Here is a 22,985-nt window from a genome sequence, read left to right on the forward strand (position 1 = left end):
AGACAGCATTCGGGAAGGGTCTGTATGTTTATCTGCTTTCCTCACCTAACAGGACGTGCCTCAAAGGGAAATCTGCAGTGCTCTGTAAAGATGTTTTTAAAGGATGAGTTAGGGTCATGTGTTGAAGGGAATCAAACAACTCCCCTGATCACTTATGCCCGGGACATGGGACCAGGTTAGGGGGAAGAGAAAAGGGCAGAGAAATGAGCTCACAGAAAGGTGGTCTGTGCCTGAAAGGCAGGTTTGTACCCTCTGCACTTATGAGTGGAACCAAGTCTTTTCCTAAGGCATTAATTATGAAGCCAAGTGAGTGTACAGGAGAAGAGTCCATCTGGTCCTTGCTCTGAGGAGACAGACCCATGCTTCATTCCTTGACCTTTGCTTTCTCATCTGGCCCAGTTCTCATTTCCCTCATTGGGATTTGGGGAGGAATAACTATGAGTCACATGTGTGGTAATAGTTGCTGCACTGAGCAGTGATTGTCCGAAAAACATAGCCATTTCTTGCTATTGGTGCCCAAAGTAGGGATTGGGGTTTATATAGAAAAAAAATTCAAATTTATCTAAACTGACAAGGAATAAGGGATTTGAGATTCAGAGGTGGGAAAAGGTTAATCTGTCACGTGTCAGGATGGCCTCCACTGAATTTCCTTGTCAGCATGTCACTGACCCCATCAGACCTCCCGCAAACATGCTCGATTATTCGCTAGCGGGAAGACAACGGAGAGCCTCTCTCATGGAGGGGTAGGAGGAAAAGACAGTGTCCTTCTCGGTAAAGTATCTCCTAGCAGAAGGTCCCTGACTACGGCAGACCGATCGCTGTAAATTCACCTGGTGTTTAGAGCTGATGGGACGTGGAGGGCTAGAGACGAAAGGGTAGTCATTTGAATCTCACAATTAACACAGCAGGACACGAGATATTCTGAGACTAAAATGGCTCACGCTGCATGAGCATGTTTCAGAATATGGTGCAGAAGGGAACAAACAAAAATCTGTATATTCAAAACTTAATGTGTCTGATGAGCAAGAAAGAAAAAAAAAATGTTTTGAGGAGATTCCTGACTGTATCAGGCACCTCTTGAAAAGATGGCATCTGTGTCTGTAGCTTATTCGCAAATCTCGCTTTTGGATACAATGTATCATTCTTTTTGGTGTAACTTTATTTTGTTATAAGGGGTGTGAGAAGTTTATCCATCCCTATTCCTGTCCTAGGAGAGAAGGCAGGGATAGGCTGCTGAAAGGAGTCACCACAAATGTTGACTTCACATGGGCTCCTCAGGGATCTAGAAGTGCCCAAACCAGTGGTGAGTTGGCAAGAGCTAACTCACATGCAGTATTGCCCAGGAACCCCATGTATGTGGCATTACAGTTCTACATGCCAGAAAGCATTGACCTGAGGATTCAGCCATATTGGAGACCTAATATCAAATACACCAGATTTAACTCATTAGGCACCCTTGTGACTTTCTTTTGTAGGGTGTAAGAATGCCATCAGAAGTAACCGATGTGTGTTAGAGCCAACCAAATGAGAGTTTTAGGTTTTAGAATTTTTAGGTTTCAGTACAGACTGGGGGAAGGGGCTGAAGAAAGAAGTCTTTTATTCTGAATTAATGGGGTCCCTAACTTGAAAGCACTATACATATGTCACTAGGGCTTTCAAAGCCATGTCGTCATACAGCTCTGAAGTCACTCGATCACTTTAGATGGTGGAAACATTTTATTTCAGGCTTCATTACCTTCCATTTACGGTATTCCTCTAAAAGTGCCTAAAGCGTTCATGTACTTTTTTTTTTTTTTGCGTTCATGTACTTTTTATTTAAAGAGTCAAATGAATGTGAAAAGTGATACTGAGCATGCCAGTAATTCATACAGAGGGATCACATGGAAGAGAAACATCACAATGTAGGTGTACGCTAAAGGGTCCGCATGCATTTTCTCCAGTTTTTGACTCGAAAATGCACTACTCTTTTCCCATTATATCAGGTCACTAAGCAGGGCCTTTTTCTGTGTAGCTACTCGGTGACCAGTCACTCCAATTTGAGAATTGCTGTGTCATTTCAGCGGACAAAAAGCACCCAATTATACACACTTTCAGATAGAAATTAATACAGCAACTGATACTGTGTGAATGAAGAGACACCCAGCTATCCCAATTCTGACAGTTAAAGCCTCAGGCACAAATCCTCTCTGGATGTATTTGTTTCGGAAATATACTGTGAATCAGACGGGGGGCATAAAAACACGTACATATGTTCAGGTGTCGTCCCTATTTTATAATTAGAGAGAAACACAGTACAATAAAAGTGGAATACCTCATATCCTCTGGAGCTATTCTGTATCCCAAAGTGTGGAGTACCAGGGTCTGGGCAGGAATTATGAGCAGGGTCTGAATTTCACATGGGGGGAAAAATGAAAGAAAGAAAGAAAGATAGAAAGAAAGACAGACACACAAGTGCCAGATATTGTTATTATAAGGATTCCAATATTTTTACTAAAAGGTCTTACAAAATTGAGAAAATTATATTTTGACAAATGTATGAGATTTTTGCATGAAAGTTAAAAATTAAAGTAAATTGCTATTTTCATCTTCCTTTCACACTGTACGTATTGCCCCTTAGTCCTTTACCAGATTCTAAAGTGACCTGTGTATTATTTTCTGCGTTGGAATGAACATTCTTTCCCATTTTCTGGTCCAACATATTATATTGGCTGTTTCCTGATACACTATCTTCAATAATTATGATCCCTTAGATTTAAGGATTCAATTAATGACAATCTCTTTTAGTCATCCATCACCTTATTGCAATTTATTAAATTCATTTTCTTTGAGACTTCCAAATGAGAAATACATTGAATGCTTCAAAATTGAGACACATGGTAGAACCAAAGTCACATTTTGCCCCTCAGTACATGTACAACTTGAGCAAGGAGGAGCATGGAGCTTCATTATTTGCTGCTCTCTAGCCGCCATGGAAACATTTGTTTTCAAGAGAAACATGGGAGGGAGGAACACCTGTCTTAGTATCGAGCTAGCAAGTGTGTAGCAATGGTTTGAATGAAACAGCAGTAACGTGACTCTTATTAAAAACAAACAGTGTGGGACACCTGGGCGGCTCAGTGGGTTAAAACCTCTGCCTTCGGCTCAGGTCATGATCCCAGAGTACTGGGATCGAGCCCCACATCGGGCTCTCTGCTCAGCAGGAAGCCTGCTTCCTCCTCTCTCTGCCTGCCTCTTTGCCTACTTGTGATCTCTGTCAAATAAATAAATGAAATCTTAAAAAAAAAACAGTGATTCAGTGAGTTTATTTCTGAGCACCTTTGTTTTTAAGTAGAAATCATTCCATTTCTTAGAAAACAACCAGGACTATAGATCATTAATTGTTTCCTGCAAACATGCAGAACATCTCTTTTTCAGCTCAGTACAGCTGGGTGAAAAAAATTAGCCCATCAGTAAATAAGTCTGTGGCAGTGAGGTCTGAAGAAATCTGCTCTTAGTGGAAATGAACCATTCTGGTATCTATGCCACTAATAATGTGGCTTTTGACAAATACAACTTGTATCTGAATCCTCTGCATGAAACAGAAATTTCACCTAAAAATGTGGGATTTAAATCACATGGAAAGCATCTTCTGACTTGCAAGATTCATTGTCATATTCTCGGGTCACCAGAATGTATGTGCCCCAGTCCTCCCAGCACTGTTAGTGCAGGTGGCTCGGGGGGACAGACCTGTGCACAAGAGACAGGCACCGAGGGGACAGGCACTGAGTAACAGCCAGGCTGTCTTTCTCATGGTGGCTGCTCTGGAACAGGCCAGTCCTAGCATCTTCAACAACACTGTCTTCCCCTACAAGAATGCACCTGCTGCTGAGGTGGGGACATGGAAGCAAGAGAACAAAGTGTGGCAGGTGTTTTAACAGCCTCCTAACTTCAACTCCAAATTTGGTCTATACCCTTTAACCAGAGTAGCCGATGAGAGCTTCCACAGAGAATGATCTATGGGAACATTGTGGTAACAACTATGGGAAGAAATGATCGGATGTTAGAGAGAAGGTCCGTATTCCCAAACACCCTCAGGGATGCCTCTTAGTTCTTACCGATGCAGGTGGGCTGTGTGCCACTCCACGTGCCGTCCGCCTGGCAGGTTCTTCTGGACGACCCCACCAGTACAAAGGGAGATTTGCACTGGAAGAAGACTTCTGACTTATAGGTGAAGCTTTTGCCACTGAGTCGCGCCTCTGCAGGGGTGCCTGGGTCTCCGCAGAAGACAGCTGTGGAAGACAACAAGGAGTCAGCTAATGGCCCGTGTCTCTGGGTCAGATTAACTTCTCCAACTTGTGTACTGGGCGTCTGCAAAAATCTTTGGTATCACTATTCAACCCATCGATGACTGAGGGATCTGCCTTGAGCAGGGTGGCCTCGAATGAGAGCCCCTGCCTCCCGTGGCAGGGCCAGCAATGACGGGGACTGGAAAGCGCTCACGTGGGCCCAGCACATGGAACCCCAGGAGCCAGCATTGCTGGAAGACTTACGCAGGCACTGGGGGACCTCTCCTTTCCACACGCCGTGGCCTTCGCAGGAGAGGATGGCGGAGTGAGAGGGCTGGAAGCCGTCCACGCAGCTGTAACTTATGCTGGCACCCCAGCGGAAGTCCGTTCCCTCCACTTTTCCATGCAGCACGTGAGGTGGCTGACTGCACATGACAGCTGTTTCCAAAAAACAGACGAGACTGAATGGCCAGGGCCTCTGCCCCACTGCAACCCTCAGATGACCCACATTTTCATTTCACCCAAATTATAAATGACATCTAGGTTGGGCTGTTTTCTTTCAATAAAAGGATGATTGAGGAAGACAACAAATGAAAATAATAAAACTTTTCTCCAGGATTTCTTCATTAATTTAGATCAAGTACAAAAAAGCAAAGCCAAGTCACAGCATACCCCACTGTAAGAGAAAGCAGGATTGAACGTGACCTTCTCAGTAGGTACAAGGCCAAGAAAGGAAGAGATATTCGTATTTAATACGTGTCTTTTCATGGTGGCTCCAGAGGACAAATTACTCATACAGCATGAGCACAACCTTCTGGATTTATGTGCACAGACGGTAAACTCCCTGTATTTTTCACATCTAAAGACAGCACATAAGATCCGGAGATATAGACTGTTGAAACATTGGCTGAGTCATTAAAAACCAGGGAGTTGCATGGTTACAGAGGTTCTGTGCTATACTCCTAGCCACTGCTGTACAACGTCCCTGAGCCTGACGTTCACCTTGCAAGAGGCCGCAGAGATGAGTACGGTTCTTACGGATGATCGGCAGCTCATGCTGGCCCCACATGGCCCCTCCCAGTCTGGCCGTTACAGTGCAGGGCACTGGGGAACTCTGCACACATCTTCCTGGGAGAGCCAGGAGCTTTCTGGATTTCACCCACTCTGGAGGAAGTGTGCCAGTGACAGAAGGCAGCAGGAGAAGGGACTCAGCTGTACGTATGTCCTCACCCATGTTTTCTCCTGTGTGCTCACACTCACACATCCTCATGTGAAGAAGACACAATCACACGCAGAATCACACGTGCACAGCCAGCAGCTGGAAACAGGTCTTTCCAGTGCCCTTCATCTCAGGCATGTTTTCAACCAATGTTTCTGAGAATGCACATGGTAGTGGGTGGGAAACATGTGCTCTGGACAGGAGAAGCAAGTGGACAGTCCTCCAGGCGAGAACAGTGATGAGTCATGTGGTTCCACACAGGGCATAAAGGGGGGTCAAGCCTGAGACAAGTTCAGAGGGTGAAAATGGTCTCATCTGGAAGGGCCTGGTTGGCCATGGAGGTAATGACACCCACCCTATCAGAAAGGGAAACAGAAGTTGATGAAAACACAAGATATCCCAGAGAATGGACAACTGTATGGGTCGCTGTCATCAACATCAACATCAACTGTCATCTACTCATCAACATCAACAGATGAGTAGAGCCCTCTTGACACTATGTTGTGAGTTTCAGTCAACATTGTCTAGTGCTGGCTTTGCAATGGCACCACGTTAATATGGCAGGTGGAAGGACAGGTGACACGGTGATCCTTACCCCCAGTGGGAGGGAAACAGGATCCCAGAACTTGGCTGCCTCAGAAGGGAGAGGAAGCCGTGTGCTTGAGCACTGGGCTCTCACTGAGGCTCACACCAAGCTCTGTCCTCATGAAACCCAAGCCCGTCTGTCTCTCGGAGCCCACTGACGACCACACCACTGCCCAGCATCTAGCACACGACTCCCACAGCACCGTCTTCAATCCTAGGCCAATAAAGAGCCAGGTGCCACACTTGTGTTTGGGGCCAGCCCTGATCATGTCCCAGCTCTCTCTGTGGCCCTCCCACTCCACTCTGGCCCAGCTGAGAAGAAATCCTGTGTGTGTTCCCTGCAGTTGCTAGCACAGGGGTCCAAACCATGCAGACCCCTGCCTATGGACAACTTCCACTAGGCCCCCTCCTCCATCGCCATCAGAGCCCACCCCTGCTGCTCTGCCATTCAGGCCACTAGAGGCTTCAGCCTGCCCTGCTTTCCCTGGAAAGTCCAACTGCATGAGTCATAAATGTTTTCATACCACCTCCATATTCCCATGGCAGGTCGGTCCCAGCAGCCAGACCCCCCAGAACACCATGGTACTTAGGTTCTCTGCCATTATTTGATGATCAGCTTCTCTGTCTAAGCTGACTTGAAAGTCCTATATTTACACTTCCTCATCATCTCTGCTGTAAGCCTTAATAGAGCTGGGGTTAACATGTGTATCAGGAGAGAGGAATGTGTGGATATTCAAAACAGACTTAGGGGCACCTGGGTGGCTCAGTCGGTTAAGCATTTGCCTTCAGCTCAGTTCATGACCCCAAGGGTCCTGGGATCAAGTCCCATGTCAGGCTCCCTACACAGTGGGGAGTCTGCTTCTCCCTCTCCCTTTAGGGTGTGCTCTCTGTCTCTCAAATAAATAAACATCTTAAAACACACAGACACACACACACACACACACACACACACACACACACACACACACACACACACAATTAGTGGTAGCGTGCTTGTCGTCTGAGTCCCAACACCTCTTGTCTCTGATTTGTGCCCTGACCCTTTACTAACTCTGCGAGTCAGTTTTCCCATCTCTAAAACTGAGATTACCGTATTAAGAAAATGAAGTGATTTTTGTTTGCAAATGAGCTTACAGGAACTCCTAGCACACAGAGGGACTACAAAAATGCTTGTAGATGCCGCAAATGTAACTCAGTAAACACTTCCATGTTTGTAAGACCAAGAATGTGATGGTGCGCACCTTTGCAGACCGGTTTGCTGCTATTCCATGTACTGTCTTTGGTACAGCGGATGGTGGATGATGTGATGGGCTCCATGAGGTAGCCGGGATCGCACTGGTAGCTCACGGTCTTATTGAAGGTGAAATCTGTCCCAAACTGGATGCCATTTGCCAGGGTGCCTGGGTCCCCACAGCTTATAACTAATGAGCAGAAGATGACCAAAAAAGCATTAGAAAAATACAAAATTACCATTAAATAGTCATCGTTTCTGTTCAAGTTACTCCCCTTAAGTGGCAATTCAACATGATTGAACAGAAAATTGTTATAAGAACACCGTCGTCCTCTGACGACGCTCCTGACCGGCTGTCAGGAGACAGTGTGTTTGGAATGTGATCAGAGAATTAAATGTTTTCCTTAGTTCCCTGGAAAATAAACGGTCTACTGACATTTTTTTGGACCCAGCTTTACAATGTCCAACCAAACTGGCCACTGAACAAAGTTTCAGCCATGTAGATTAGAAAGTGAAGAAAGAGCTCCAACTGTCTAATAAATCGTCACCGTAGCAAACATGTGTATATCCTTTTATCTTCTATGTATTAAAAAAACAATAAAATACTTTAAAAAATAAATGAATCTTTCTCAGTCAAGTAGATATCATGGTCATGGCCTCAAGTGTCCATGACAGTGACCACTAACCTGTGCAGTCAGGGGCTGTACCCGTCCAGGTCCCGTTGGCCGTGCAGTGCCGCGTCATGAGCCCTGAGGTCTTGTAGCCTTCCCAGCAGGCGTAGATGACCGAGCTGGAGAACAGGATGCCATCACTGCTGACAATCATGCCGTTGGTGGGCGTGCCAGGATTTCCACAGGACACAGCTATGGGGGCAAGGACACAGAAAGAGTGAGCTGCTACCAAAATGACAAATGTCAGAGACCAAAGGTGATCAGTGAAGCAGATGACATATTTGTTTTTTTTAACAGGCTCTATTACTATGGAACATGTGTGATATGCATTTTACTTTATGATTCCTGGCATTATTTTCTCTGTGAATTACAAATGTGAAAGTTATATTGTCCTACTATTCCTCCTGAAGTACATTATTCAAAACAAATTAAAAGGTGAATTAAAGCACTGAAAATCCAACGCCTTGCTACTTTGAGATTTAGCATGTTTATAACACACACAGAAAAAGAGGATCGTTTTAGAGGATCTGTATGGTATTAGCGACTCAGAAGGGCCTCCTTCATGTAGGAGCAGATGTATTTTCTTTAATTCTGGACACATGAGGTCATACTGCACAACGGTTGGATAATTCCTGTTGGAACACGAGGGATGCCTGAGGAATATGAATTACACCTAAACGGCGGGACAGGTGATCTCCTCGTCGCTCCCCCTCTAACGGTCGCTGTGCTAGTTGGCGTTGGCATGGCTCCGCTCTCCGCTTCTCTCCAGATGAGGTAATGCCACGTACAGGCAGCGAGACGCTGGCCGACGACAGGCAGGCTAACAGCTCCAAACTCTACACATGTCCCTCGCACATACCTCAATCAGCAAAGCAAACTCAGCAGCTTGGGGGCATGTATCAAGGTGATGATTTTAACCCACAACAAGGGTTTTTTTTTTTTTTTTTTTTTTTTTTTTTTTTTTTGCCTTTTGTACATGAGTCTATTTATCCCAGAATGTTAAGGTTTTCTCCCACACAATGTGCCGCCAGCAGTCAGAGAAAGAATGTGACCTTTGGCTGGATTTTAATAACGGGAATGTATCCTGAGACCATTTCTGAGAATGACCAAATATTTACAAATGCTGTGGCCTCTCTCATGGTTCCACTCTCAAACTTAGCCTTGAGAACAAAGATAGACTCTTCTTAGTATGGAAGGAAACAAGACTATGAAATGTGCGTAGCATAGAACTGTCATGTAACAGACATTTAGGGACTCGCCCACCATATGACGCTGACCCTCAGCTCGGACTAGATCCTGTCTGACGAGCACAAAGCATGTGTGCTGGGGCTTCTCCACCTGAACCCACAGCAGACAGAGCCACTCCAAGACAACCCTTTCTCCTTGAGGGACCTGCTGTGAACTTACAACCCTTCCTCGCACAGATCTCTCCGCAGTTTCCTGGCTGCCATTGAAATGAAATCTATTTACCAATCATGAAGCAGATGATACTTAACATTCTCCAAAGCTCAAAAGTTCTGCTATGGCTGTAATATCAATCGAAATGTCATATTGCAAACACACCAAGAGGTTGGACTCTCCAAGACAATTATTCATTCAACAAACACTGATTTATCATTTAGTACATGACAGTTATTGGGTAGATGTACTAACAGAAAGCCTGGCATGGAAGAGAATTGTATTAATCTAAATCATAATTTAGCAAACCAACAAGACAATCATGTTCTTGTACTTTATTCTAATCATATCTGCTATTAAAATCTGTGTAGCAATTTTTAAAAGTCACCTGTAAAGGATAATGCTAAAATGAGACAAGAGATTGGTGGACATATTCAACTTAATTTATAGATACGTACATTGTCAGTAAGAGAATACCCATCATTATGGGTATTCTCCCATTGTCAGTAAGAGAATACCCATCATGATGATGCCATCTTAATGTTTAGAAAGTCCCTCAAATACTGTATTCTACAAAATCAAATTCATGGTTAACTTTTTTTTCCTCCCTGATAGGGACACTTTCACTTATGGTTATGCCCATGAAGATGAAGACTAGAAATTACCCTCAATATGTCTGTGTTCATATTAATGCCATCATGATATAGGAGGACCTCTTAAAGGAAAACAGCAGCTTACATTTATAGTCAGCAGAAGGGAAACAAGATTTTTTATAAGTAAAAAATTAAAGCTCTTTAAATACTTCCTTTCTTTCCAAGTACATTTGGTTAACATGACTCCTTCCAGTAAAAGATAATTTTCTTTTACTTGATTTATAATAAAAGGCCACTACACTTATGCCGAATCCACTTCCTGTCTACAGACACCAACACTTCACATAGCATGCTGTATTTAGATCATGGCTGTTAAGTTGAGCTAAATAGCTTTGGTATGAGTCTTGGCTCACACAGCTTAAGTGAATGTGAATGACCAAGCTCTTGACATGTAGCATCTTCACTTTAAAATGGGTATAATAAAGGTGATTGCTCTCAGTTGTTTTAAGATTAAACACACACTGTGCAAAATGCCTTGAATGCAATCTGGCATCTTAGCAGAAGTACGGGTACACATGGTAGCTGATGTGTTGTCATTTTCGTTATAATCACTGTCATCACACATCTATTACCTGTATGAGATGTAGGCCTTATCACAGTCTCATGGGAAAGCAGATTAAGAGTTGCGTAAGGCAACTAAAACCAATGATATATTTAAGCAGTTTCCTAAGATCTATTCATTTGGAAAGTTCAGTCAATGAATCTATAATTAAAAGACTGGATTGCTAACAAAGAAAACATGATTGACATCATGGAAATATATTAGAAATATATTTGTACACTCTGAGGAGCAGAAAGACAAAAGAATGAACAAATGTGAAGATACCCAGTGGTATAACTGGCTCATCATTAAGTAGAACAATATATATATTACAGAAATCCCAGAGGAGATTAAAGTGAAAGAGACTGAGAGATCATTTGAATAAAAAATGGCTAAATCTTCTCAAAATTGATGAAAGACACAAATAATACAATCCAAGAAACTCAACAAACTCCATGTAGGATAACCTCAAAGAGACCAACAAAAACACAATCAAATCATCAAAAGATAGAAAAAATATATTGAAAGCAGCAAGAAAGACGTAACTTGTTATGTACAAGGGAGTGTCTAGGATTATTGTCTGAGTTCTCAGAAAAAAATTGATAACAAACACAATGAGAAATATATTCAAAGCTATGATAGGGGGCACCTAGGTGGCTCAGTCATTAAGCATCTGCCTTCATTTCAGCGCAGGTCCTGATCCCAGGGTCCTGGGATCAAGACCTGCATTGGGCTCCCTGCTCGGTAGGGAGCCTGTTTCTCCCTCTCCTACTCCCCCTGCTTGTGTTCCCTCTCTCACTGTTTCTCTCTGTGTCACATAAATGAAAAAAATCTTTTTTAATAAAGTTATTTTATAAGAAAAAAAAGATATACAAGTTCTTTGATGATTAAATTTTTAGAATATTTTTATTTTGTGTTTTATGAAAGTTTCTTTTCTTTTTTTTGCCTTACAGAATCATTTTTATTGTTTATTTATTTATTTTTTAATCATTTTTAAAAATTTATTTTCAGCATAACAGTATTCATTGTTTCTGTACCACACCCAGTGCTCCATGCAATCCGTGCCCTCTCTAATACCCACCACCTGGTTCCCCCAACCTCCCACCCCCCACCTCTTCAAACCCTTCAGATTGTTTTTCAGAGTCCATAGTCTCTCATTGTTCACCTCCCCTTCCAATTTCCCCCAACTCCCTTCTCCTAACTCCCCATGTCTTCCATGCTATTTGTTATGCTCCACAAATAAGTGCAACCATATGATAATTGACTCTCTCTGCTTGACTTATTTCACTCAGCATAATCTCTTCCAGTCCCGTCCATGTTGCTACAAAAGTTGGGTATTCATCCTTTCTGATGGAGGCATCATACTCCATAGTGTGTATGGACCACATCTTCCTTATCCATTTGTCCATTGAAGGACATCTTGGTTCTTTCCACAGTTTGGCAACTGTGGCCATTGCTGCTATAAACATTGGGGTACAGATGGCCCTTCTTTTCACCACAGAATGGGAGAAGATATTTGCAAATGACAGTACAGACAAAAGATTGATATCCAGGATCTATAAAGAACTCCTCAAACTCAACACACACAAAACAGATAATCATATCAAAAAATGGGCAGAAGATATGAACAGACACTTCTCCAAAGAAGACATACAAATGGCTATCAGACACATGAAAAAATGTTCATCATCACTAGCCATCAGGGAGATTCAAATTAAAACCACATTGAGATATCACCTTACACCAGTTAGAATGGCCAAAATTAGCAAGACAGGAAACAACATGTGTTGGAGGGGATGTGGAGAAAGGAGAACCCTCTTACACTGTTGGTGGGAATGCAAGTTGGTGCAGCCTCTTTGGAGAACAGTGTGGAGATTCCTCAAGAAATTAAAAATAGAGCTTTCCTATGACCCTGCAATTGCACTACTGGGTATTTACCCCAAAGATACAGATGTAGTTTCTTTTCTTTTTACCATTTATTCAAGTGTCCCATCAGGTTCTAAGGCTTTTGGTAGATTCAGAAAAGGTGATTCATCAGGAGAGAGTCGCTCTCAGTGCGCTGAATACATGGTCATGGCTATCATTAAGTGGAAATGAAAAAGTCACTGATAAGCCCTTTCTATAGGTAATAATATGTGCCCCCCAAATCCAGACCTATGATAACAAGTGAGGAAAACAAAAAACAAAACAACAGAAAGCTACAGATTGTCCAAAATTTTTTAAAGATGTGTGTTGGGGGGTGTGTAGGATCATGTACTTATGTCTTCCTGTCATTTGCCGTTCTAGTGAGAGTCAATTACACTATTATTTACTCAGCCTCCCATGATTTGGAGGGAGTCAGTTTTGTGAGGAATAGTGTAACTATTTGAAAACATCAAACATATTTGAGAAATGCTTGCCATATTGAAACATTTCTACTTCTTTCTGTACACAGATTTTAATGGCCAAGTTTCTAAGGATTTTATAAGAAACACTTGAATTTCTAACTTTAGATAAACCAAAAGTTACTCTAAAATACTTGTATTTAGTCTGATTCAGGTGTATTATGAAGTGAAATCCAATTAAGCTCTCCTAATCAAATAAATGAATTCACTTGTTTTGCTGGAGTAGAACTCAAGGTGTTATATCACAGCACCAAAGTGAGATTTCTGCAGAAAGACATCACTCACTCTCAGCTGTTCTAAATTTTTTCACCTTTTAAATGTGCAAAGTAAAGGGCTTTTTATATCAGTAAACCTGACATAGAATGTACAGACCCGTGCTCTCTCCAATACCCACCACCTGCATGGAGCACTGGGTGTGGTGCAAAAACAATGAATACTGTTACGCTGAAAATAAATTAAAAAATTTTAAAAAATTTTTTAAAAATTTAAGTTAAAAAAAAAATGTACATACCCAAGTGAGTGACCATTCTTAATAGAATATCAGTGTACTTAAATGAGGTTTGTTCTACTTTTAGGAGCTATATTTTCCCAACAAATTTAGTAAACTTTGTTTGTGGGGGGCAGGTGTGAAGGGGCAGAGGGAGAGGTAGAGAGAGAATCCTAAGCAGGCTCCCAAAATGGAGCCCAACATGGGGCTCGAGCTCACAGACTTGAGCTCATGACCTGAGCTGAAATCAAGAGTTGGTTGCTTAACCAACTGAGCCACACAGGTACCCCAATTTGGTTAACTTTTAACCAATAATTTTTCAATCATCCTTCTGCTCCCTTCTTTCTTTCTTTTTTTTTCTTCTAGAACCTCAATTAAAAGTATGTTGAAATATTTGATATTATCCCATAGGATATCATTGTTCTTTCTCCTTCTTCCTTTCTGTTTTCAAATCAAATAATTTTCATTGATCTGTCTTCATGTTAACTGACCCTTCTGCCATTTTTAATCTGCTAAGCTCATCTACAAAAGTTTTTATATCAGATACTGTATTTTTTCAATTCCAGAGTTTCCATATGATTTTTTTTATTATTTTCATTTCTTTTGAGATTCCTTATCTGTTTACGACTCTAACTTCAGTGTGTGAAGATATTTTAAATAGCCTCTTCAAGCCCTTGTGCATTATTTTCAACATTTGGTTCATCTCAGGATTGTATTCTCAGGATAAGATTCTAATTTTATTGTCTGTTTTGTTTGTTTGTTTGTCTGACTATGGGTAATATCATTATGAGGTCTGCATATGTAGTAATTTTTTATTGTATGCCAGACATTGTGAACAAAATGTTGCCTGGATTATGTCATTCCTTCAAAAGATGTTGGGATTTGTTCTGGTGGACTTTTAAATTAGTTGTAGTTCTTTGGGGTCCTGCCATCAGTTTCATTCTCTGTTAGAGATCTATTCAGACTTAGTCCTAACATGTTTTTGCTCTTAGTTCTAGCATGTTCCACTTATTTCAGGGGAGTGGTACATATTCATAATGCATGAAGTTTTCTGGGCATCTGTGAAATGTCCTAAGCATACAGTGAGAGCTCTGACTGGCCAGATGTCCAGTGTCTTTCAGTAGGGTATGACTTCTAATATCATGGGTCCACTCTCAACTCTGCAGCAAAAGTCAATGCATCACTGGGTCTCACTCATGCTTGTCCGTCTGACCCTCAGACAGTGAATGCTCACCAGAATTATGGGGCTGTCTGATTCTCAGCTGGCCCTTCTCAGATTCCCTGTTCTGCAAGTTCTATTTCAGTATCCTAGAAATTATTCTAGATACCTAGAATAATTTCTACTGCATCACCTCACCAAGCTACCTGGGTTTCACTTTCCAACTGCACAATAAGAAAAAAATACAGAATAATGGGGGGGATTATGGGCTCACCTCCCTGATTTCTCCTACACACTGTCTGTTGTTTAATAAAATAATTGTCTCATATATTTTGTTGATTTATAGTTGTCCTTCGTAAGAAGGCTAACCTATTGTCATTCAACATGTCATAGAGTGAAGTGGAGCTCTTATTTAGTTTTCATACTATTTAAATATATTCTGGACCAACAATTCCCAGGTATAGTATAGAGGGAAAAGGTTAGATGGGGTGTAAATGTAGGTTACAAAAGTCACATATAACTTTGAGGTACCATCTGATAGAATAGAAAACACTCTGTTTTTAGTGAGAAAGAGATTCTATCATGCAAAATTTAATATGCAAACTCTAAAAAAGGGGAGAAACTGAGAAAATTGTGTCTGAGTCAGAAAAAGTCTAACAATTTAGAATCCCATATTCCAGGCAATAAAAGGTATCATTCTGCAACTCACAGCAGCAGGTGCCATCCCACCACCACTATTCAGTCACGTGTGATTTCAGTCAACTTCTTTAGGGCCTAATATTAAGATTTATACTAACTTGATTGTCAGGAGGTGATTCAGAATCAAAAAGTACCCTGGATTATTATATATATGTATATCTCTATGTAGGTGTAGAGATCTCCAAGATAATTTCCACTCAGATGAGAATACAGACATACATATATATAGGCCCAATGTGTATAAGATATGTATTTATTTTTTCATATATATGATTACATTATTTGCATATGATTTTATGAGATTAAAAATGTAGTCTGGATACAATATAGTTAGATTATACACATATGTTATTTTCTATTGTTCTATATAATACATATAATAAAATGAGAGATAGGTACAAGAGAATAAAGAAAGTAAAGATTAAGAAAGTTGGTTTATATTTCTGGTATTGATATTATGTGAGTTTATTCAAGTTGGTCAACTTACATAGAAAATGTTTCAGATATGTAAAAATGGATATTTATGTATGTGATATGGTGAGTGCTGTGAAATATGTAAGCCTAATGATTCACAGACCCATACCCTGGGGGAAATAATACATTGTATGTTAATAAAAATAATTAATAAAGTATAAAAACGAATATTTATCTTCTGTAAACATTTTGAACTCAAATAGTAAGTAATTGAGAAGTTTGTATGCTAAATATTTCTAACATTTAAGTCTTATGTATCTGCATTCTAAATCAGTTCCTTTTTGCATGCTAAACAAATTCATGGTATCTCATCACACCTTTGCTTAAGGTGAGCATTTCTAATTCACAACACAGTAAGTTATTCATGGTCTTTTACTGTTATTACTGAGGTATCCCACCATGTCCTCTTATGCCTCTCAAATATTAAAATAAAATATATTTGGTCTAAAATATACAGAGAATCACGCTGGGATCTTTGATGATGCAGTGTTTTTGACAAGGGCCACTAACAGCCTGGAAATAACAGGGAAGCGAGGCATATTCCAGCCTGCAGAATTTCCCATCAGTGATTTATACTGCTTCTGCTCACTGTTCCTTCTGCTCAGCTATGCACTACCGGCAGCCACAAAACACCACCACACCACATAGAGGTTATTATTAGACCAGAAATCTCTTCTAGGTTATGAACGTTCAAAAAGTTAAGGATCTGTGTTAGATGATCTTTTGAATAGTGAGGCTATCTCCATGTACCCAGTCAGGAGTTGTGATTATTCTCTTAGACATTTCGGGGGAAAGTAGTTTAGTGATACAAAGGTTCAGTGTCTTGGATTTCTGTAGAACAGTACCCCTCATTTTAGAAAGAAATACATGGTTTCAACTGCAAAAGTTGACCTCGTGACTTGAAGGTACTCACCTTCACACACAGGCTGCAGTCCAGACCACGAGCCATTGAGCAAACACGTCCGCTCAGGAGAGCCCCTCAGCTGGTAGCCCACTTCACAGGAGAAGCGGAGAAGGCTCTTGGCCTTGAGTTCATCTCCAAGCCGGGACCCATGTGCTGGGGTCCCAGGATCGCCACAAAATCCAGGGTCGTTTCCTATTGAACAGAAACACAAATGGTGAAACACAATGTTGGTAGACAAGTTTGTAACAGAGCTGTTATGTTTAAAGAGAACGAGAAGTTATTTATTTATTTATTTATATTTATTTATTTGTGAGAGAGAGAACTCATGTGTGCCCAAGATGGGAAGGGGTGGTCTGGAGGGGCAGAGGGAGAGAATCTTCAAGCAGACTCCTGCTAAGCATGGAGCCTAATGAGGGGCTTTTGGTGGGCCTTGATCCCACGACCTGTGAGATCACGACTCGAGGGGGAGCCCAGGGTCAGCCGCTCGGCCAACCGAGCCACACAGGCACCCCAGAATGAAAAGTTATTTACATGTGTTACAGTCAAACTGCATTCCAGAAATCTTGTGAGAAAGACTTTCTTTATCATAGCACAAAAGTGACAAACATGAAAAAATTGTTCCTGTATACCTAAACACAACCTAGCTTATCAAAATATGTTGACGACAGAAAACTGACCCTCTCTGGAAGAAACAAGACTCTGGGAATCATAAACACAGTTTTCCACTGCATCAGGACGGATAATAGAAGGGAAACAGGGTTGAAGTGTATTGGGGAATAGAAAATCCCATGAGAAGTCTGATCCCTCTCAATTACGTCCAGGTTGCTGATTCACTGAGTTTAATTTAAGAACTATTCATGAAAAAATTAAGATTTTTTTTTGAAGGGCATTTCTAAGACAGGAAAGATGTGGAGGAAATGAGAGGAGGTACAGACAAGGGACCAAGAAGGGACAGGGAGAAACTGAGCGAAAGGAGGCCAGCCTCTCCGCCAGGGCGATGAAGAATTCCCAGGGCTCCCACAGGAGGGAGTGTGAAGCGACTGGAGCTCCACGGTGTTGATGACGATGAAGATGGCCACGGAGAACACTGACGTTATGTGGCTGGACACGGAAAAGCAACTTCAAATAACTGTGATGCTCTACAGCCTGACAAGTCACCATCTACCGGCGTCACTCCTCACCCGTGCAGTGGGGAAGCGTTCCACTCCAGTGACTGTCCTCTTGACAAACCCGGGTGCTGTTGCCTACAAGGTCCCGGCTCCCTTTGCACGCATAGTGAACTACGGCACCATATGTGAACTGTTCTCCAGTCAGGATAGCATTGGCAGGAACCCCTGGGTGGCCGCATGATATGGCTGAAGGAAAAGTTACAACAAATGAGTACGTCAGGCTTATAGAACTGCTTTACCTTGTAGGTCTCGCACACAGACACCCATACACACATCACCTATTAATGAAAAGCAGCTGAACATACTGGCTAATTCCTGCAGTGCCCTGTGGATAACCAACATCATTTTCCAGGTGACTCTCCTCAGATGTTCTCCTTAAACAGTACATGTTACTGAGGACAAGACGAGGGTCTGTCAGGGATGTCTGCTTTTGTTTCGTTTTCTTCTATCTCGAGGTGGTTTTGCTTAAGATAGAATCATACAGCTAGGCTTTCAAAGAGAAAGTCCTCTACCTACATTTTTTTCATTTGTCCTTAACTGTAATCCAAAAAAGCAGTATGATATACAAAGTCAGAAATTGCATCGAGTCATTGAAACCATTTACATTATTTCTTCAGCTAATATGACAATTATCCACTTGCTGGGCTCAAAACTCTTATCATATCTGCTTACTCTTCCATTCATGGACCCATGATGACCCTTCGAACAATTTTTCTTTGAGCATATGGCAGTTTAAAATGTTTAAGTAATAATAATAAATAATAAATCAGTGATTAAATTTTTCCTCGAGTTATCTCCATATTCCCATTCGTTTCTTTAAAATGATGCCCAATCAGGCCTATAATGTAATCATAAGTTATCTTTCAAAGAGGAAACTCTGGAGTCGAGATTAATGTAGGACAGTGAAGATTTGTCTTTCTTTTTCTATGAAGTCCCAAATTAGGGTTAACCATGGTCAAATGTTGCTCTATGTGCAAACAGCTGACTGCATTCAGGCTACCAACAGATTATTCAAAGGCCACTGGTTTAACGCCCAGAGCACTTGTTTTGATCACTGTTAGCCCAAAAGTGATCTCACCAGAGAGGTACGGTAGAAGGTGGAAAGGCACTGAGAATCCCAGTGAGTCACATTAGCCCTTAGATTGATCCAGTCCTACACGGACATCCACTCATCGGTGAACAAGATTTTACCTAGACAGAGTCCCAAAAGGAAGCTAACTAGAGCCAAGTCAATAAGCGATCGGTAAACGGCCAGCTCCAGCTCAAATTAACAGAGGGGAAAAAATCCGTGAAACCACAACCCCAAAACCAGAGGTGAGGCTTGGCTGCTCTAGAACGCGTGGAAGCAAAGGGCTCCTCTGAGAACCAGGATTCCCAGACGCACGGTGATTCCAAATGTTAATGAGCCTGAGGGGCGGGAACCAGTCACCCAGGAGAACAAGAGTCACTTACAACCTCATTCCTCGAGACGTGGAGCACACTGGGATCATTACAAAAACTAATGGGAGTCTCACATCAGCCCGGAATGATGCAAAGGAAATGTTTGGGGAGACAAAGAAAGAAAAACTAATTTCTCTGAAAAATTCCCACGTGTGAAGGCCTAGAAAACCAGAAAGCAGATAAAATTTGATGAACATTCTAATACATTTACAGATGAGTTTTTTGTCATATGAGGCTGTGCGTTTGCTTTTGAAAGCAGTCCTCTTTCTCCGTAGAAATTAATTACGTTGTTATAATTTGAGACAAGTGTCTGTGTAGATTGGGAGGGTTATGAGGGACACTGAATCACAGGGAAAAAAGAGTCTCCGGGACTAATTTATTCTGAAAATGTACCAATAATGCTGCAATTCCAAGAGGTAAGATAATCACATTTTTTTTTTTCAGCAAATTCAACTTAATAGGTAGTTGTCATTCCCCACATTCTTGATGCACACAAAATGAATACAAAGAAGATAACATTTCGTTTTTAGGGATTGTTTTATTTCTGAATGATTTTTAAAAGGCCAGGGAGAGTCACCCCTTTCCCTAAACTGTCAGACGTTATAATAGGTGATGCCTTCAAGCTAAAGGACAAAGTGCTTTTTCAAGTTGAAAGAAGGTAAGACTAGAGCTAGTAGTTGGGGAAAAGTGTATTCTTGTTAATCTCCATGGTCTAAAAGACCGACGTGTTTTGAGGGGGGCCAGAGTGATGATGTATAATTTGTCTGCCCGCAATAGAACCTCCATTCTTCAGGGTAATCTGCCTTCCTCTTATGTAATCATGTGGATCAGGAGGAAGATACTGGCAAGATACTATCTTTTCTATTGTATTAACCCCTTGGTACCAGAGCTGCTCACGAGACCTGTCTTGGGTTCCTCAGGTTAACTCAACCCTTCTGGCCATAGATTCTAGGTCAATAGACAGACACTCCCTACCAGAGCCCTTTGCCAATATTTCTAAATCTGGGTCCAGACAAAGTGAAGCTGAGAGGGGCAAGGTGTTGAGGTCACTGGCCGCTCTCTTTGAGCCGTGTAGGGTAAACATTTCTGCCAGGTTCGAGTAGAGGACGAGAGCTGTAACAAGCCGAGACAAACTCAGGAGGGTCCGAGTGCTGCCCACACACCTGGGTCCGTTTCTCTCTGAAGCCAGGTAGGAGAACATGCCAGTGTCCCCTCTCCTTTGTGACTCTTAAACTAGTTTGAGTTGTAATTTGTGATTTCTGGCTAGTCGATAAAGATACCATATGACTTATATAACTTGTAAAGACTTAAAATGTTCTTGTCATTGCTCTCTTGGTAGTCTTAGGGCTCAGAGGCACAAGGATCCAAAATAACCTGCACTTACCAAGACACTTGGGTAGAGAACGATCCCATAGGCCGTTAGCCATGCAGGTTAAGGCAGAAGACCCCAACAGGTAAAACCCCTTCTTGCAATGGTACATGACACTCATCCCGTATTCAAAGCTCTCAGGGAAATTCTGTTGCCTGTGACGAATGGCATTTTCCACAAAGCCTGGATCCGAGCAGTTCACCACTAGAGGGAAAAAAGTAGACGTCATTTAGCTGCACTCAGAAACAAAAGAGATCTGCGGAAAGGGCCTCTCCTCGCTCATCAGGGGAGACAGTTTGTAAGACGACAGCATCGGAGCGATGGCTGTCATCAGACTGTCCTCCCTGCTTCCTGCTTTGGGCCACCATGCTTCAAAAACTGTCCAGCGGTCTCTCTGCTACCCTGGCAATTTTAAGGACATGAGGCTCATCTCCTCTACTTATTTCTTAAGCAGAGACGTCAATCTAAAGTCTAAAATTCGTTTCCCTGGTTCAGGTTTTATGCTATAAAAATGTTGAACTAGAACCCGTTCAAGTTCGTCTCCTTGCCGTATTTTTCCTGGGGGCGGGTGGGAGTATTTAAGGCCTTCTGTAGCAGAGTCTTAATCACCCCATGGATTAATTAATGCTTCAGTATGTGTGCCTAGAGTCATTTCTGCTGCTTGAGGCATGCAAATAAAATGACAATTCTCCCATCCACCCTCAATAAAAATGGAAATCCAGCCAGCCTCCGATGGAAGCCTCTTCCTCCTTTAGAGAGGGCCCGCAGAGGAAGGGTCCGCTGTGGCAGAGGACATGCTCTGGTTAATCTGAATGGCACTCTATAGCCTGAATGTGTCTTGGCTTCTGTGAGGGAATTAGCAGTGCGCTTTTGCAGGTGCAGAGGAACAGAAAGAACCCCTGATTATCTCGTGCTTCGACCCCCACACCAGTGAATGACACAGCTGCTGGGAAAGCTGCACTCTCTCCAGATATTTCTGGCTCAGAAAGGGGCCGTTCAGCTAATTCTCAAGCAGTCACAGCAAGTCACAGGGTCCCAGCGGCGGGGGCAAACCCTTTACCCTATCTGTGCATTTGATTTCATTTTTGTAGTGAGGAGGAAGGTGTGGGGCAGAAGGGAGGATTACAAAGACCCCTTTTAGCGCTGGGAAACAGTATTCTGTGCTTTTCTGAACAACTCTGAGCTTATAGAAGAAAGACTCAAGTTCTTTTGAGCCAAAACAAAACAAAACAAAAAAAATGTTTATGGAGCACAGACAGATAATTGTAAGGCTCCCTTATGCATTACACCCACAATAAAATGATCACCAAACCCACTGAAATAGCAGGAATTCCCCACCTGAAGAACATCTAGTGCCCTTGAATGATTAATGATTTCTTATATTCCGAAAAACAACTGCCTGGGTGGGTTCTGGCACTTGGCCTTGTGCGTCCTGCCCAGGAGATGGAAACGGCTCCCTAGTGTTACACCTTCTGAGGCAGCAAAGTGTCTCCTGGGCCTGCGTGCTGAAGACAGTGTCTGTTGTGTCTGTGCTTATGCTCCTCTTGGGACACTGTCCAGAACGCAGTATCAGAGCCTTCGGCCGTGAGGGCAGAGGTGACCTGCAGGGATGGTACTGAGCTGGTTCTCAGATGCCTCTGCCCGGACGCCCAGCAGAGTCCCAGCCCTGCGCGGGACTCTGCATGGCCCTGCTAGGCGCCTGCATTTCTTTCTTTGTACTTTAGCGGTTTGCCCCAGGAATCCTGTGGTGGGCGAGAAGGAGGAGACATAAAAAACAAGGGCCGTAACGGGTTCGGAGCTTGAAAGAAGGATCCAGCTGGAGGTGAGAGCGCGCAGCAGAGGGAGTCCGCTGCACTGAGGTCCAGCCGCACCCTTCTCTCTGTGGGCCACAGGAGGCAAGGTGGTCTGAGCTCCTCTGTGGCCAGAGGAAGAGGGTTACAATAGCTGGTTTCCTGCCTGGCTGCTCGGAAACCCTGGGCTGGGGTCTCTCTGGTGGCCCCTCTTGCCCCTGGCGGAGGAGAGGCGCATCCCGGACAGGAACACCCTCATTGCCGGCGGCCCCTCCGGGATCGTAGGTCACACAGAACCTCCTGGAAGGAACGTTGGAGCACTGAGTCCCAGGTGTCTCCCCGTCCTTCACCTAGTCCAGCCCCTTAAATGAGTGAGCAGTGACGATGCTGGACAGTGATCAACAGCCCACGAGCGCCAATGAGGGAAACTGAACCCTTCCTTGGGTCGAAAGACTGTGTCTACACAGTCCCTACATCTGCCTGTTTTATTTTTTTTTCAACCTTGTCCTATCAGATCAGTCCCTCACAGTGGTGGTCAGACACGTCC

General features: G+C 42.6%; 1 protein-coding gene across 3 annotated transcripts in view; it reads right to left on the minus strand.

The window, feature by feature from the left end:
- Positions 1-22,985, minus strand: part of CSMD1 (CUB and Sushi multiple domains 1) — a 2,014,336-nt gene that overhangs the window by 19,969 nt on the left and 1,971,382 nt on the right. For all 3 annotated transcript variants that reach the window (XM_047713603.1, XM_047713595.1, XM_047713613.1), the window contains 8 exons: positions 20,664-20,852; positions 17,852-18,025; positions 16,680-16,862; positions 7,987-8,163; positions 7,311-7,490; positions 4,530-4,703; positions 4,095-4,268; positions 2,312-2,385 (listed from right to left, as the gene is read on the minus strand). In XM_047713603.1, coding sequence (XP_047569559.1) covers positions 2,312-2,385; positions 4,095-4,268; positions 4,530-4,703; positions 7,311-7,490; positions 7,987-8,163; positions 16,680-16,862; positions 17,852-18,025; positions 20,664-20,852 — 1,325 coding nt within the window. The remainder of the gene's footprint in view (positions 1-2,311; positions 2,386-4,094; positions 4,269-4,529; positions 4,704-7,310; positions 7,491-7,986; positions 8,164-16,679; positions 16,863-17,851; positions 18,026-20,663; positions 20,853-22,985) is intronic.

This window comes from Lutra lutra, chromosome 2 (genome assembly GCF_902655055.1).
Source record: "Lutra lutra chromosome 2, mLutLut1.2, whole genome shotgun sequence".
In the NCBI taxonomy this organism is placed as follows: Eukaryota; Metazoa; Chordata; class Mammalia; order Carnivora; family Mustelidae; genus Lutra; species Lutra lutra.